This window comes from Buceros rhinoceros, unplaced genomic scaffold, assembly GCF_000710305.1.
Source record: "Buceros rhinoceros silvestris isolate BGI_N320 unplaced genomic scaffold, ASM71030v1 scaffold1454, whole genome shotgun sequence".
NCBI classification, from domain to species: Eukaryota; Metazoa; Chordata; class Aves; order Bucerotiformes; family Bucerotidae; genus Buceros; species Buceros rhinoceros.
The window spans coordinates 128,749-145,250 of NW_010406358.1; the positions used below are offsets into that span (position 1 = coordinate 128,749).

A 16,502-nucleotide genomic window follows, 5' to 3' on the forward strand; every position below is an offset into this window, starting at 1 on the left:
GCTGAACCGGGCTGGGGGATTGAGCACAGAGACGTACTAAAATGAGCCGTGTAGAAGCAGAGGGAGATGCTTGTTTTCTCCCCGTTTCCACGATGTTCTGTAACCTGCTGGTTTGTGCTCAGCGCAGAAAGGACAATATTTGCTGAGGCAGCTGAATGAATACACAAGCCCATTTCAACGGGGGTTTCGACTCAGAGCTGGAAAACTGTTTACTGCTCATTAAAGCGCTCGCAGAGGATATGAAGTTTTTAATGTATTCAACCAGGGGATACAACACGGAGCACAGAGAGACGAGCTCCAGCAGATCTGCCGCGGTGGTTGAAGATGCTGTCTCATTTGTCCATTTTCCCCTCCTGCCAGATGCTTTTGTGGGAGCCTTGGTGGGAAACAGGCTGTTTCCTTGTGAAATCACAAGGCACATGCCTGTGCTTTGGCTGCAGCCGAACAGCCCAGCGTTATCCCTAGAGCAACCCACGGCACGGACGCGTTTCCTCCTGCCCACTCTGCTGTGGGACAGCAGGACCACAGCAAAAATAATCACAGCACCACCCTCCTCTCCCAACGCTATCGTCTCCTGCCACAGTTTTAATGCAGTGGGGGCCCGGCCCCGCAGTTTGGAAAGGGAGCTCAGTGCCTGTGTTCATTTCCATCCTTTCTGCTCTACAGAACGGCTCCGCAGGGCACTCTGATCGGCAGCGCGGGGGATGCAGGCGGATACGGAAAACCAGGCAGTTTCTGTGGCACTGTCCCCAGTTTCTCAGGGCTTCTGGGGATAAATGCAAAGCTGACCTTCTAGTCTGTCAGTGAAGGTGCAGCTCTGCCTCCCCCCTGCGCTGGTAGGATTAGGGGGCACAGAAAGCTTGGCAGCGTCACACCATACAGCTCTTCCCACAGGAAATCTGGCCGTAGATGAAAGATTCTGCACAGTTCAGGATTAGCACAAGTGTTAAATACAGATGAGATTACGGCCTTCTGCTTCTACTACCCTGCGAGACTAATCTCAGAACAGCTTCTGCTCTAGATGTGAGAACACGGTTAATTCACTCGCCCTCGTCTTGAGTCCCCCACGGTCATTTCTCCCTAAAATCAACATTTGTAGAGCGCCTTAGATCCCCATTCCACCGCTCCTCGAGACTGTTTGAGGCTGAGGGATTCGTATGGCTCCTGCCTAAAGAGCTGCTGCTTTCAGCTGCGGAGCCCAGTAAGTGACTCTAATGTTTCTTTATGTCACTTAATGTAATCCAGTTGAGCAGATTAGCTTTTACTTAGCCCTGCTTTGGAGTCATGATGCTGCTTGTAAATGCCAGTGATTTCCATTCCTACTTAAATGAACAGTCTAACAGAAAGGAAGTTTTCATGTTTATGTTCAGCAAAATGAACACTTTTTCAGCATCCAGCATGAGAAGTAACAGTGTTTCCCTCGGAGCACATCCATAGCTCTTCTTCCTCTTCGCACGCAGTGTTCCGCTTTATTCTTTCATCCCCTTTAATACCACTTCGTATCAATCACGAGCACTCACTTGGTTGCTTGCAATGCAGGCTCAGAATGCTGTAGTACACACAGAAGGGGTCAATCAACTATTATTTATATTATTTTAACTGAGAGTTAGGAATTGCCCCCACATACTTGGTCTTGGAAACCAGAGTCCTCCTGCCATACATTAAAATCTTTTCAAATGAAGCCGTTTAGTGTTTGCTAGTGAATAAAGGGCTCCTACAAACTGCCTCCAAAACCCACAATGCTGGAAAGAAAAATCTCAAGGTCAATGGCAGTATAAAAATGCTCCATTGTCAAAGATTCTATGGAAAAGGCGCTTAAAATGGTACAGGTTACTTCCGCGGGGTATCCAAAATCATGAGAAAAATCCCGCTGGCCTGGGCTCCCTGGAGAAGACAACACTAGCACGTGTGAGCACCTTGGCAAAAGCACGTGGTTTTTTGAGGGTTGTCAGGTACAGAATGCTGAAGAGGGACTTTTGGCACAGCGTGACTCACTCCCAGCAACCCACATTCTACCAGCGTGTCTATAAACTGCTCTAGCATCGCCTTCCTGGCACCGACACCCGCACCTGTTCCAGAGCCTCCGTTCACCCCTCGGCAGGGACTTCATGTTGGAGCTGTTCATTTACACGCTCTCTGAACTGGAATTGTCCTTCTCCCTCGCTGACGTTTATTCCTCTGATGTACTTTTAGAACCGTGCCTTCTCTCTGGCCAGCTGGAACTGGTCTAGTTCTCTCGGCCCCTCCACGTGTAACACGGGTTTGCCAATTCCCTGGTCACTTCTGCCACAACGCCTTGCTGCGGCATGGGAGGAAATGAGTAGCTCTTGGTAGATCAGAACTAGGAGTTCACTGCCAGTGTCTTGTACCACAGCACTTAGAGCTTGTCACCTCTGCTGGGAACCCCCCCACTCGCCTCTCACAGCCGTGCCACGTTTTGATGATTCACTCTCAGTATCTGCTCTCTTCTCCTCTGTCACCTCCCAAAACGAGCCTCTCTTACAACACCGCTGTTATCAGCTCATAAAACGCAAACTTTGCTTCTTCTCCCGTCAGGAGGAGGTTAATCCTGGAGGCTACTCAGTATTTTCTGTGCCCCGTTCCAACCCAATGCCTCAGGCTGGATCTACTTTTATGGCCAAAGGGATTATCGTGTGTTATATTTGAAATCTATAAGCAAAACATGCAGAATGTTACTGGGCCACCTCGCAGCTGATAATTCAGTACTTCACAATAGAGCACAATGAACATGGAGTTACATCATGGAGACTGGTTTAGAGCTCTTCTGAGGCACTTAAACATATACAGTTAATTTAAATACTTACGAAGGAAAAGCAACTGAATCTCAAGAACCACAGAAATTATAAAGTATATGACGTGGCTGAAGCACAGAGATTGATGTGCAACATTGCCAAGACTTCAGGAGAATCACAGAATTGTTTAGGTTGGAAGAGACCTTTAAGCTCATCGAGTCCCCCCGTTCCCCCAGCACTGCCAGGTCCCCACTGCCCCCTGTCCCTCAGCACCACCTCGACACAAGGGCTGGGAAACCCCTCCAGGGATGGGGACTCCACCACTGCCCTGGGCAGCCTGGGCCAGGCCAGAACAACCCCAACAGGGAAGAAATTGTTCCTCAGGGACAACCTCAACCTCCCCTGGTGCAACTTGACGCCATTTCCTCTCATCCTGCCTCTTGTTTCTTAGAAAAAAAGCCTGACCTCAACCTCACTTCAACCTCCTCTCAGAGATTTGTCCAGAGAGAGAAGGTCTACCCTGAGACTCCTCCAGTCTAACCACCACCAGGACTTGTGCTCCAGACCCTGCACCAGCTCCGTTACCCTTCTCTGGACACACTCCAGCCCCTCAATGTCCTTCTGGGAGTGAGGGACCAAAACTGAACCCAGTACTCGAGGTGTGGCCTCCCCAGTGCCTGGTACAGGCAGATGATCCCTGCCCTGCTCCTGCTGGCCACACCAGTGCCAGTACAAGCCAGGACGCTGTTGGCCTTCTTGGCCACCTGGGCACACTGCTGGCTCCTCTTCAGCTGCTGTCACCAGCACCCCCAGGTCCTTTTCCCTGGGCAGTTTCCAGCAGCTATTCCCCCAGCCTGGAGCGCTGCAGGGGGTTGGTGTGACCTAAGGGCAGGACCCGGCACCTGGCCTTGTTGACCCTCATGCTTTTGGCCAGCACACTGCTGGCTCTACTCAGCCAGCTGTTGACCAACACCCCCAGGCTGTTTTCTGACAGGCAGGTTTCCAGCTGTACTTATTTAGTGTGAGTACATTTTGCAACATCGTGGGTGACTTTGGTTGTTGTTGGACACTGTGAAATGCTACGGTAGGGATTTTGTTGATTCTCAAAGCACTGTGGAGCCTCCCAACCCTCCAGCTGATCAACATTCCAGCCCAGGCTGATGTCATCTGCAGACTTACTGAGGGTGCCCTTGACCCCCTTGTCCAGGTGTCTGATAAACAGAACAGGCCCCGGCACTGAGCCCTGGGGAGCACTGCTTGTGACCAGCCACCAAGTGGACTTAACGCCATTCCCCACCACTCTTGGGCCTGGCCATCCAGCCAGTTTTTATCCCAGCAAAGAGTACACCCATGAAAACACAAGCATCCAGTTCCTCCAGAAGAATGCTGTGGGAAACAGCGTCAAAGGCTTCACTAAAGTCTAGGTAGACAATGTCCACAGCCCTTCCCTCATCCACTAAGCGGGTCAGTGTGGCAGTGAAGTACATCTCATCCAAGCCAGAGCAGCCAGTTTCTCCAGGAGGAAGCTGATGAACAGCTACGACCAAGGACCGAGCAGCTACAGGTTCCAGGAGGACCTGCATGACAGACCAAAGTGCTTATGGAGTCACATAGGCAAATAATCGCTAAAAGCGACTCCCTACTTTCCACTTGGGACGTGTCTCTTCGGCATCCAGCACTCGAGAGCAGAAATACCGGCGAGATTCAAACCTCCAGGAACACAAAGGAGCTGCAGTGAGATGTTCAGCCTCAGTGGAAAATCTAACTCCACACTGGCGTTAAGGACGCGGGAAGAGCACATGTAAGATCACCAGCGAAAGCTCCCAGAGACAGCGATGGGTTCTCTGTGCCTGACAGTTCCTAACCACAGGAATTTTACAGGAATTCAGAATGGGTCGCTCAGCACTGCGGCTGCAATCTCACATCCAGCTACCATTGGAAAATGACTTGAAACTGTCTCCAGAAAGCACATTCCCCACAAAATCCTGTTCAACAACCACTCGGGGAAATGCAGCTGACTCACATACTCCCCCTCCAACCCTTCCCCAGCACACGGTAAAACGAAAACAAATCCCTGGCAAAGCACAGGGGCAACGGCAGCTCGCACTTGCATTTCCAAGGAGCACACGGTCTGTTCTGCGCGTGAGCTCGGGTACGTGTCAGCTGAGCACACTTTTTAACACCACGCAATGCAGCCACTTCCAGCGATGCTCATAACTCTTCCATTACGGTCCCTAAAGTAAACATCTCTCTGAAGGCAAGCGCCCGGAACCACGCTTGACGCCCCTACACACTCAGAGAGAGAAACACGTCTCTTTACATCGCCAGGCGGCTGCTCTGAGATGAAGGTGGGATTGTACCTCTCCTGCTGTCTCTGTGGGGTGATCAACGCGCCCAGAACCGAGGAACTACCGCAAATCAGCCAGAAGGAGATGCTTAAAGACCTACAAGACACTTTGTTTGGGGCTTTGCTGCGTAGGTTTACGTCTGCTTCAGATACAACTGCCTGAGCTGACTCATAAAAGCTGCGACAGTCATGCCGGGTTTTCCCACAATAACCTAACGACCTGCGCGTGTTCTCAGGAACTGGAGGCCAGGGTTCAGTTTTGTTTTCAACCTGAGAGGTTTTCACCATACTGCTCCCACCTCCCAGCATCCGAACTGCATTTGATGGGGACAACCCTTTCATCAGCAGAAGGGGTGATGGGATAACTAAAAGAGGGAGATTCAGAGCAGAGAGAAGGGAGAAATGTTTCACACTGGGGGTGGGGAGAGCCTGGCCCAGGCTGCCCCGAGAGCTGGGAGAAGCCCCATCCCTGGTCAGGTCAGGTAGGTCCCTGGGGCTCTGAGGTTGCTCTGAGGTTGCTCAGATGTCTCTGCTCCCTGCGAGGCGGTTGGACTGGATGAGCTTTATAGGTTCTTCCCAAGTCAAACCAGTCTGTGATTATTGTGGGCTCCTGCTGAGGCTGGCCTAGCAAGCTGACAGAAATACAAGAGAACCAGGAGAGCGTTCATGAAGGAACCTGTCTAATCAAACAGAGACTCTCCTAATTCTGACCATAACTTCAATGACCTTCTGAAATATAACACATTAAAAGTTCCATGCAAAAGGAACAAGGACTTTAAGCATCTTGCTGAGGAGGAGGTTTTGGAACTTTGTGGTCCTAGTTAAGAGGTTTCTGCTGGTTTACTGAGACCATAGCAGTTCTCCTTACTTGAGAACAGGCTGGTGGCTCCACCTTTCAGACACTTGGCTGTCTAAAATTCATCTAAGCTATATGTATAACAGGAGCCTGAACAGAGAAAGGCAACACTGTCCTCCCTGTTAAATGGTGTGAGAGATCTCCAGCACAGCTTTGCATCACTCTGCCCAAAACTTCTAGACAGGACCCAACCGGCTGGTCACTGCACCTGGCAGCTCTGCAGAATGAACGCAGACTGGTTTTAGACAGTCGGCCCCAGTACCAAAGAATGGGACAGGAGACACAAAATTCTCTAGTAAACCTGCACGCCCGAAGTCTGAACTCAGGCAGGCTGAGCTGAGCGCTGAGTTGGAAAGGGATCATGGAAACATGACACTGTTCTGCTCCTTGCATCTCAGCAACCGAGCTGTTACTTTGAGTAGCTTTAAGAAAAACCTGTTTTCTCAATTCTGACTGAAGTTGGTAGTCCAAAGCCAGCAAAACAGGGTACGAGTTCCAAGAGTTCGTAACTCACCAGCTGAATTGCTGCTGGACTTCAGCCTTCAGCAGGGAGACTGGAAAAACCAGTGCTCCAAAGAGTGATGGGAGAGCACTAGCCTCGCTAACCTGGGCAGTCACGCTGCCACAGTGACGGGTAAGCAATGCAGAGAAGGCTACCGTGAAGAATTACGCAAAGATATGGTCCTCCTCCGCATCCTGCTTAAGGCAGTGTCCAGAAGGAAGGCAAAAAACCAAACTAAACCAAACCCCAGAGCCTCATAACAGCGCAGCAAACTTTTCAGTTGTTAATTATAACCAAAAGCCATGGCAAAGTGAGTTATGAAACTGAAAATAATCTCTTCGGAGATACGGAATAATCTACTCTCTCTTACACTCTGGAAGTGCTCTAGCTTGCTTTATTTACCCTAGATTAATTTTCATTAATCACAGAGCAAAATGACAGATAGCATTACGTGCTGGGTTCTCAGTGACACAAATTACTACTTGAAGAAATCAAGAATCAGTGCTCCGTTTACCCAGGGACTGTGTGCGAAGCCACAGTAAAAGGACCATGGAAATTTCCAAACTAGCCAGCAGACTGGAGGAAGCTGCGCCGCGCATGCTCAGGCCACACGTACCATAAATTCTAACTCCCATCACAGTAAAAATCCAAGGACAAGTTCTACTGCATAACAAAAAAGAATTAGAGCGTTTTTACAGCATAAGCAATTATTGTACTGCTCCCTCAATGAAACTCCAATTGACCCTTCTGCTGTAAATAATTATACTTGTTGCTATAAAGAAGTGACAATTATGGGCATTAATAAAACCCATCACAGACATCCTCGAACGAGTTTATTGGCTGCCTTACAGGTTGTAAAAGTATGATTTGGAAATCCAGTTTGCAGGCACGAGCTGACCCCACAGCACACGATTCAAGCCTTCTTGTTTACGGACCTTTAAATGACAGGATGCTGGTGGCAAGCAGGCTGAAGAATGGGCAGCAAGTTCCCTTCGTGCCCTTTAGCCCTGGTCTCCTCACGGTATTTCAGAAAGCTCTGTTTGGAACCCAGCACTGCAGAGCATCAGTTAGTAACGCTACTTGCACATGTACAGCAACGTGATGTCAACACAACTGCTTCCTTCTCAGAAACCCATCAAGTATTTCCAGTGTTTTACCAGTGAGCTCTTGCAAGGCCAAAACTCACTTTTGATGTTATCGGGACGGTTCCCAAATCTCTCCCGGCTAACGTACCGTTTTGATATTTCTCTCCTCAGCTCTGCCAACACGAGATCCTCTTTTTTCTCATTGCTGCACTACCCTGTAACATCACTGGGAATAGAAGGAAATTACAGTAACGTGCTGAATTGTGAGAGGACAGAGCTACAAATATGGCTAATGCAACGCTTCTACTCGTGTGTGCTGCTGCCACGCTAGTGCCCACCCAGAACACCAACTCTTACTGTGCACATCAGCGGTCTCCCACTTCCACACTCGTGTGTTCACTTCTCCTCAATTTACAGTCTCCTCATGGTATCTGCTGCCATGGGAATTAACGCTGAATCTCAAACTGAGACACCAGGAGCTCTTCTTCTCCGAGAAGCAGATTGCAACTTTGAGGACTAGTCCTGTGGCTGTCGCGTAATCGCAACAGCAACGTAAGAGCCCCACGGTCTTGTCAAGGTTATGGGAAATTTCCTGAAACTTCTAAATTCGGAGCACTGGAAGCCCTGCTGCTTTTTGAGCTCCAGTGCTATCTGCCACGGCTTTCCAAACAGCCTGGTGAGCTCTCAGACCAGCATGCTGCCGGACCGACCCCACGTAATCAGCGCATACTCATGCTCTGGCCTCCTAAAAGCCAAGTACAGCATCCACAGAGCATTGCTACCTGACACGCTTGGCACTTCTGGTCTCTCACTTTAGGCTGCGAGAGGAAAGTACCAACTGTCCGTGGTGCCTGCTGGAGCAGGAAGGGTGGCGGAATGGACCATTAAGTGCTTAGAAGGGTTTGATGGGAAAAATCCAGCTGAGCCAAACTCCGTAATGGAATAAGAGAAAGAGACCACGAGGCAGAGTAGAGCTGGGAGGGTCTTGTCCTCTTTCTCACCCTTCTTGGCCCTTCCCCCAGGCTGCGGCTCCCAGAGGTGGGTGGTTCTGGTGATGCGATCTTTGGGATGTTTACTGTTAAGGCTTTCTGAGGCTGCAGCACGGAACAGGAGGAGAAGGGGGGTATGGTGACAGCATTTTGCTGATTACATGAGCAAGATGAAAGAAGTGGAAACACTCAACCTTTATCACGGCAAGACGGAGTGGAAATCTATGCGACAGAGAAAACTTGCTGAAGATAAAAGCGTGCGGGAAAACTTTTCCAGAGGAGGTCACAAGAACATTTTATAATGGAATGCGGCAAACAATCTAAAGCTCTTTCTAACACAGATGAATATATAAATAACAGTAAACACATGCAGTCACTGAGCATTACATTTTCCACTTCTGTGTAAGAGCCAGATGTCTGCAATAAATCATCGTTCCCGAGTACAAGTACAGGGAACTGACCCACCGATGTACCTGCAGACAACTTGGCCCCAGGGTCTTTTATACTTCAGGCTAACCTGCCCTGAAGAAGGAAAAGGTAAAAAAGATTCTGCCTTAGAAGAGCAAGTCTCTCAACAGATGCTGAAGAAACCTCACAAAAAAACATTTCACAGAACCACAGAATTATTTACCCTGAAAGAGACCTTTAAGCCTATCGAGTCCCCCTGTTCCCCCAGCAGTGGCAGGTCCCCACTGCCCCCTGTCCCTCAGCACCACCTCGACACAAGGGCTGGGAAACCCCTCCAGGGATGGGGACTCCACCACTGCCCTGGGCAGCCTGCGACACGCCTGCACAACCCCAACGGGGAAGAAATTGTTCCTCAGGGACAACCTCAACCTCCCCTGGTGCAACTTGAGGCTGTTTCCTTTCATCCCGTCACTTGTTCCTGGGGAGAAAAGATCGACCCCCACCTCGCTCCACCCTCCTGTCAGGGAGTTGTCAGAGCCAGAAGGTCTCCCTGGAGCCTCCCTTGCTCCAGGCCCAACCCCCCCAGGTCCCTCAGCTGCTCCTCAGGGCACTTGTGCTCCAGACCCTGCATCAGCTCTGTTGCCCTTCTCTGGACACGCTCCAGCCCCTCAATGTCCTTCTGGGAGTGAGGGCCTCTTTTGTATGCTTTTGATGAACACTCTTCACATCTTTCCTTACAATATACATATCTTTGGAAAAAAAAAAAGAATAGCTACAATACGACATCTATTACACAATGCCTACATCTTAAATTAAAAAAAAAAAAAACAAACAAAAAAAAACCAAAACCAAACAACCCACCTTGGAAATTACAGTCATGCTATAAATCAAAGTAGCTTGACCAGCTGTCACAGAAGGGCACACATTCATCATTACTGAATGCATTTCTGCTTTAGAGACATATAATTCAGAAATAATCTCCTTGGACTAAACACAGCAACAGGCATAAAACATGCTGCACCTGAAATTGAAGACAACACAAGCAGCACTCGTCATATTAAAACTCTGACAAAGTACATTTTAATCATGTCCAGTCTTACGAATTCGAAACCAGCCTGGGATGCCATTTGGTCGTCACGATTAATGTGTACTCTATCGCTGCAAACAGAGCTTCCGGAACGTTCCCAGGGTGTCCGCCTTTGGAATCCCCGTTCCAACAGTCAGCGCTGCCCCTTCTCTTGTTTGACGCTGAGGTGGTTGGGTGCAGATTCTAAATAAGGTGCACCAGAGTTTTTCATAGTTAAGCAGAGAAAAAGAATTTAATCCCCCCCAAAAGCTGGAATTCTGAATGAGCTCAGCTCTAAGCTTTGTTAACTGGCATGGCAGAATCTGTGCTCTCCTTATCCATCTCAGGAATTAAAGAATTTTATGTGACATGGCTGATGTGTTGATCAATAAAACAACAACAATAATTTATACTGCAAGTTTAGTGCAGCTTCGGAAGCCGGCATTAACCAAGCCGGCGGTTGTAGCCGAATCGATAGACAAGGCACCTTGCTTAGCTGTGCGCACAAATGAAGTATGACTAAACTCTTCACACCCAATGAATACAGATTAAGATGACAAAATCCATGTGCAGAGCGTGTTCTGCAAGCGATGCAACCACAGGGTGCTCGAGAGCATAACGCACAGTGAAACGTTCCAAGTATTACAAAATTCTTACATTAATTTTCACTCGGTCTCACTCAGTATTTACCCCGTGAGTTTGCAGCCGACATTCATTCTAAGACCTGTTGCAAAGGACTTTGTTAAATTTGCTGCTGCGTGTTCACCTGTCAGTTCTACAGCTTCTAACCTCTCCTCCCACTCCCCTCACCTCTCATCCCCTGATCTGACACACTTTAATCTCCTAACTAGCTCCTTTCGTTGCCGGTGAAGTTTCTGATGTGTCACTACCGCTACCAGAGTCAATCACCTTTAGTTCACGATGCAGATAAAAGGAATGCAGCTGGTTTTTTATTAATGGTCTAATATGTTTGTGTTTATACGACGACTCACCGGTATTATTTTAAGCCAGATGCCTGAGCTCAGAAGGACTACACCGTAGCTTTGTGAGATAAAGGAAGACACGCATCAAATCCTAATCTCATCTGCTAAATCAAACAGTTTCATTAAATCTGCTACAATCTCATTCTGTGTTTTTCTCAGCTGCTTGAGACTTCCCCAAAGTGGTTCATTTTCCTTTTAAAAAGCCGTCACAATAACCATCAGCATGGCGTTTCCTAAAGGTGGACCTACATCCATACAACATACGATACAACAACGAGCATGTTGCATGGCAAAACAAATCCAAATTACAATAAATGTTGAATCTTCTGAAGAAACCAGATATAAAAAGGGCTAAACCACAGGCCTTGAGTCAGAACTGACTTACTGAGCGAACCCCCCAGCTTACACACCTTTGCCTCTGCCGGTAGCCAAAACGTTATGGGACTGAGGGGGTGGTGTGGTTGCAAACTTAGAGACATTCAACCGGTGAAGCTGCAGCCCCACCTGCGGGCACTTCCCCCCCCACCCCTTCTGTTTTTTTTTTTCCCCGTCTCTGCATTTAAACAGAGCTTCGTTGTTAAATCTGATTCTACAAACAAACGGGCTCTCATGTTGATAAAGTCTGTCTCACACACGGAGCTCCTGGTTATTTCAGGATGCTGCTTTCACTGAAGAAAAAAACCAGCCATCTGCAGTTATGATATTAATAACCCCAAAGCATCCTTACGCTGGCAAAAAGAAAAGAAACGGCTCTGGAAAATTCACTGAATTAATACTGGGTGGGTAACACCCTCGTGTAACCAAACCTACAGAGGCCGAGCACTTTTCTTTCGCGTTTTCTTTACAGATGCTGGAAAACCGACCTCACGAGTCCACAGAAGTTGCCGGTTTTGTGTGTGGCGCCACTCTGCTTTGCCTGGTGCACATTTATAACTGGTGGTGGTCGAACAGGTTTTCAGTCTGGTGTGTTTGTGGGGGTTTACAGGATAACTTAGGGATCTGCAAATGCCCTTAATGAATCTTGTGTTGCTGCTTTCTTGCCCCTGCCCAAGTCTGTAGAAGATCCTCCCCAAGGGAATTCTTCTTACAGACACAGCAGGGAAGACTTAACATCTCCCCAACCAGTTAAGCCAAGAAATAAACCCATAGATTTTTAAACTGATAGAACAACTGCTTTATTAACTCGAGTAACAACTTTGGGAACATATGGTCATCAAGGTCCACAAAATTATGATAATAACAATAAGTGAAAAAGAGAAACAGAAAAGAAAAAGGGGGTGTTGGTAACAGGTTATGAACAACAATTTTCATAATGACAGCAAACAGCGACAACTAAAATAACTATAACAGCTATAACAGCAACTGCTATGAGCAATAATAGTCATTTTTGCTCACGGTCCATCCCGACACTTCTGCGCCCACTTCACAAACTGAAAGAAAAAAAAGCCAGAAGGGTCTTGGTCCTATATGAACCGGCCATAGAGGTTAAAAGGAGTTTGGGGATTAACAGTACTGACCTTATCAGCTGTCCCAGATAACCGCACAGTTTTTTTAATTTCAGTGCAGCGGTTCGTAACAGGTTGCTGCTTGTCCACCACTACGGCAGAGAAACAGAGGAAACAGAAGCAAAGGAAAGAGAAGTAAAGAAGCAAGGAGACAGAAAGTGATCATCACCTTTGGATCCTGCGATCTTTTTCCCAGCGGTGTTTGTGGTCGCTCTGGATCCCCCGACAATGTGCATGCGTACGCAGCGCTCTGGATCTGCGCCTTTCATGGAGTCCAAATGTGTGGTTGAGAGTGCGGGTCTCACTTCTTAGAAGGTTCGGGAAATGGATCTGGGGTCTGGCACATGTGTGGTTTGCTTCCCAGAAGACTCTCGAGATAGGTCTGGGGTCCTGGGGAGTTGCCGCCCCTCCATAATGTTATGACCATGGTGTGAACCCCAGTTTTGCGTCTGCGCTGTTGTTTCGTCTCCAAAATTGCAGAGTGGTGCAAAGAAAGGCACTGCTCCACCTTCGTGGAACTTGTCTCCCCCTGTACCCCAACAGTACAGGTTCCCCTGAAGGGTTTACAGTACTCTCATAATTCTATGTGTGTAATAACAGTTGTACCAGCTATTCTGATCTCTCTTTCCAGGATACTGTCATCCTCACACAGGTACCTAAGGCAAGAGGCACCACCACCAGCTTTAGGTGCTGCTATGCATGAACTCCAGCCTGAAGATGCCGTCTGTGTCCGGACTGGGAGGACTTTGGAGACTGAGATCTGCTACCGTACAAACCAACCAAGTGCAGGTGCCACTGCAGTCATGGGGTGGAGAACTCAAGAAGCATGGACTCGAAGTATGGACTGCACCTAAGCAGAGTGGACAAGTTGTGCAGAGCTTGAATTGTCGACCAGAAGCTCTTGGTCTTTTCTGATTTCCTGTCTGTTTTGATATGGATCGTTGCTGGTTTGTAAAACTCAGGTTAACAAATGAGGTTTTAATAGTAGGCGCCGTGTCACAGCTGTGATTGTGAGGCCTTTTATAATAATAGTCAGTAGCTCCACAATAACTATAGTGATGTTTGTAGTGTTTGTAGTTGTTATGAATATGGTAATACCCTGTGTATGGTCGGCCATAACGAAAGCCGTTCATACGCCAATGACGCAGCTCGCTGATGATCACAACCCTCTGGGGAGGAGGAGGAGAACCCAGCTGATGTCCTGGGTATGACTGTAGCCACGGATTGGGAATGCAGAGAAGACACAGTCGTTACACAAAGTCCAAGTCATGTCACACATGCACACCATGCAGCAGGATGCCTGCAAGCTCTGTCAATAAAATTCGGCACTGGGGTGAGGTGACAATCAGAACTACAACTGTCACTAGGTCAATACCTGGTGTTAGGCGTTATCTGGGTGTCTGGAGGAGTGGGAGATGAGACGGATGTCCCATGGTCACATTCTTCCATTTTCCCACCCTGGACAAAACGAGCTGTCACCTCCACCCAGGCAGGTGTACCTTAACGCAAGCGATCAGCCTGTCTGCAGTCATCTCCACGCGCACGTCTACACTGATGATGTAATGTGAAAAACCAAAATACCAGCTGCCTCGTTTGGCGGGAGGTTATATCGACTGTAAGAATCGGACTCATAAATCACATTTGTGTACGAGTACAACAAATGGTGTGTTGTCTGGACGAAGTTCACGGTTATATGAGCCACGTCTACTGGAACATTCGGTGACCTGTGTAAATGGACAATCGTGCCTAGAAGTTTTGATATGTTTGTAGAAACTAGTGCTATGTTTGTATAGTAACAGGTAATCACAGTATGTATGGTATCATATCCAACGGGTAGAGCAAACATACGGGGCTCTGCCAAAAGAGTTGTGATGTTCACTTATAAGTCAAAGGACCGATTGACATAAAAAGACCTAAACCATAGGCCTTGAATCAGAATTAACTCAGTGAACCTCCCAGCTTGCACGTCTAAAGCCAAATGTCTTGCATATCTAAAGCCAGGAAAACTCTAACTCCTCAGACTGTCTCGGATCCTGGCCACATCTGAGGCACATCTGAGCAAAGTGATGCTTGCCCTGCAGGTAGTCACCTGGTCATGTTTGATAAAGAACAGAAAAGCAGGAGCCCTTTCACAGAGAAGTTGGAGACCTCACCTATGAGCTGACCCACTGTACAGGAATTCCCAGTTGTGGGGAGGGGTCTCCAAATCCCTCGCTGTGACCAGGGCTCCCCAGCTGATGTGCAGGATTTGGATGATGATGACATATTAAAGACAATTGGTGATGGATCTTTCTTAATCACTGCAGCTGACTTTCTGTAGTAGGTGCATTACTTTGCTTTCATTTTCCACCCTGATTATCTTTTTTCCTGCTTTGAACTAAAGTAAAATATATTTACTTTTGCGGGTTTGGATGATGCTAACATGTTAAAGGCAATTGGTGATGGATCTTCCTTGATCACAATGGTTAACTTTCTGCAGTAATGATGAGGTGTATTACTTTTTGCTTGCTCTTTTCGCCCTGTTTACTCTTTTTTCTGCTTTGAACTAAAGTAAAATATATTGATTTTTGTTCTTAACTTGGCATCTGTGTCCTTGCTGTTGACCTGTTGTTATTTGGTAAACCCAAACAACATTTATTTTCATTCTCACATACACAGAATCACAGACTGGTCTGGGTGGGAAGGGACCTTCAGAGCTCCCCCAGTCCCACCCCCTGCAGGGAGCAGGGACATCTGCACCCAGAGCAGGGGGCTCAGAGCCCCAAGGGCCAACCTGACCTGCCATGGGGCCAGCCATGGGGCTGCTCCCACCTCTGGGGGCAGCCTGCGCCAGGCTCTGCCCACCCTCAGCACCAACAATCTCTCCCTTCTCTCTGCTCTGACTCTCCCTCTGGCAGTGGAACCACCAGCCCTTGTCCTGTCCCCACAGCCCCTGCTCTCGCACAGCCCCTTGCAGCACTGACAGGCTGCACTCAGGTCTCCCCGCAGCCTCCTCTGCTCCAGGCTGAACCCCCCCAGCTCTCTCATCCTAAATGAGTATATGAGTATTCCACATCTGTATTTCCCAGACAAACAGAAGTTTCCAATGAGTACATGAGTATTCCACATCTGTATTTCCCAGACAAACAGAAGTTTCCAAAACCCACAGCATCATGATAAAAACAACCGACAGTCATGCACTAGAGGTGGAAAATCTTCCTACAGTAACAAAAGATTTAACCATTTTTGATTATACATGATTAGCCAAAAGGAAAAGCACCCTAAACTTCAGAGGAGTCTGTATTTTCATTTGTCCAGAGTACTCAGCTCATTACTGGTTCTAATTCAGAATAATCTCACGGTTCCTCTGTTTTCTTCACTGAAAAGCAGGCAGCTTTTATTCTAATCAGCGAGGACAGTACCGTGTTTCTGGAGGTGAAACAAACCTCTTGAAATTGGAAATTCATTAATGAGTAACACAACACTGAAGAACACGAGCTACTGGTTTTCTAGGTTGGTTTTTTTTTTTCTATTTCTGCTACCGTGGTCAATTAACTGTAAACCCTTCCTGCACGTTACAGCGCACACTGTTTAGACCCTCGAACTTACAAAGAGTTGATTATCTTAAACCTGTGAAGTAAACAGGAGCAGCGAATATTAAAGACAGTAGCGCGGCATAAAAAATGTGATATGCCCTCGAACTTATAACACTGCAGTAAGCAATTACCTTAAAGAAGCCACCCACACAACAGAGCCACGGCTTTGTTCCTTATCTTCAAAGGACAAGCCACTCGCGTCTGGATCAAACCCTTTAAACAATACACCAACACGCCACATCAAAGCACTTCCATTTTCTCCAGCTATTTAATTTAATTAGCGCTAATACGGACATGAATTTAGACACTGATTGCTGTGGAGAAAATCCCCAGAAAACATGTTCAAGAAATTAATCAATTGGGCTTTAATTTCGTCAAGGGTTTTCCCCCCCACCTCGTACCTGACAGGAGCGCCTCTGCTCTGCGCAGGTTT

The 16,502-nt window shown here is 47.7% G+C and overlaps 1 protein-coding gene across 1 annotated transcript in view; it reads right to left on the minus strand.

The window, feature by feature from the left end:
* The window catches only part of LOC104491592 (receptor-type tyrosine-protein phosphatase mu-like), a gene marked incomplete at its 3' end in the record, with an annotated part of 146,412 nt that overhangs the window by 122,893 nt on the left and 7,017 nt on the right, over positions 1-16,502 (minus strand). The window contains exon 4 of the mRNA XM_010134042.1: positions 16,471-16,502. This exon is cut by the window's right edge and continues 13 nt beyond it. Within this exon, the coding sequence (XP_010132344.1) occupies positions 16,471-16,502 (32 nt within the window). The remainder of the gene's footprint in view (positions 1-16,470) is intronic.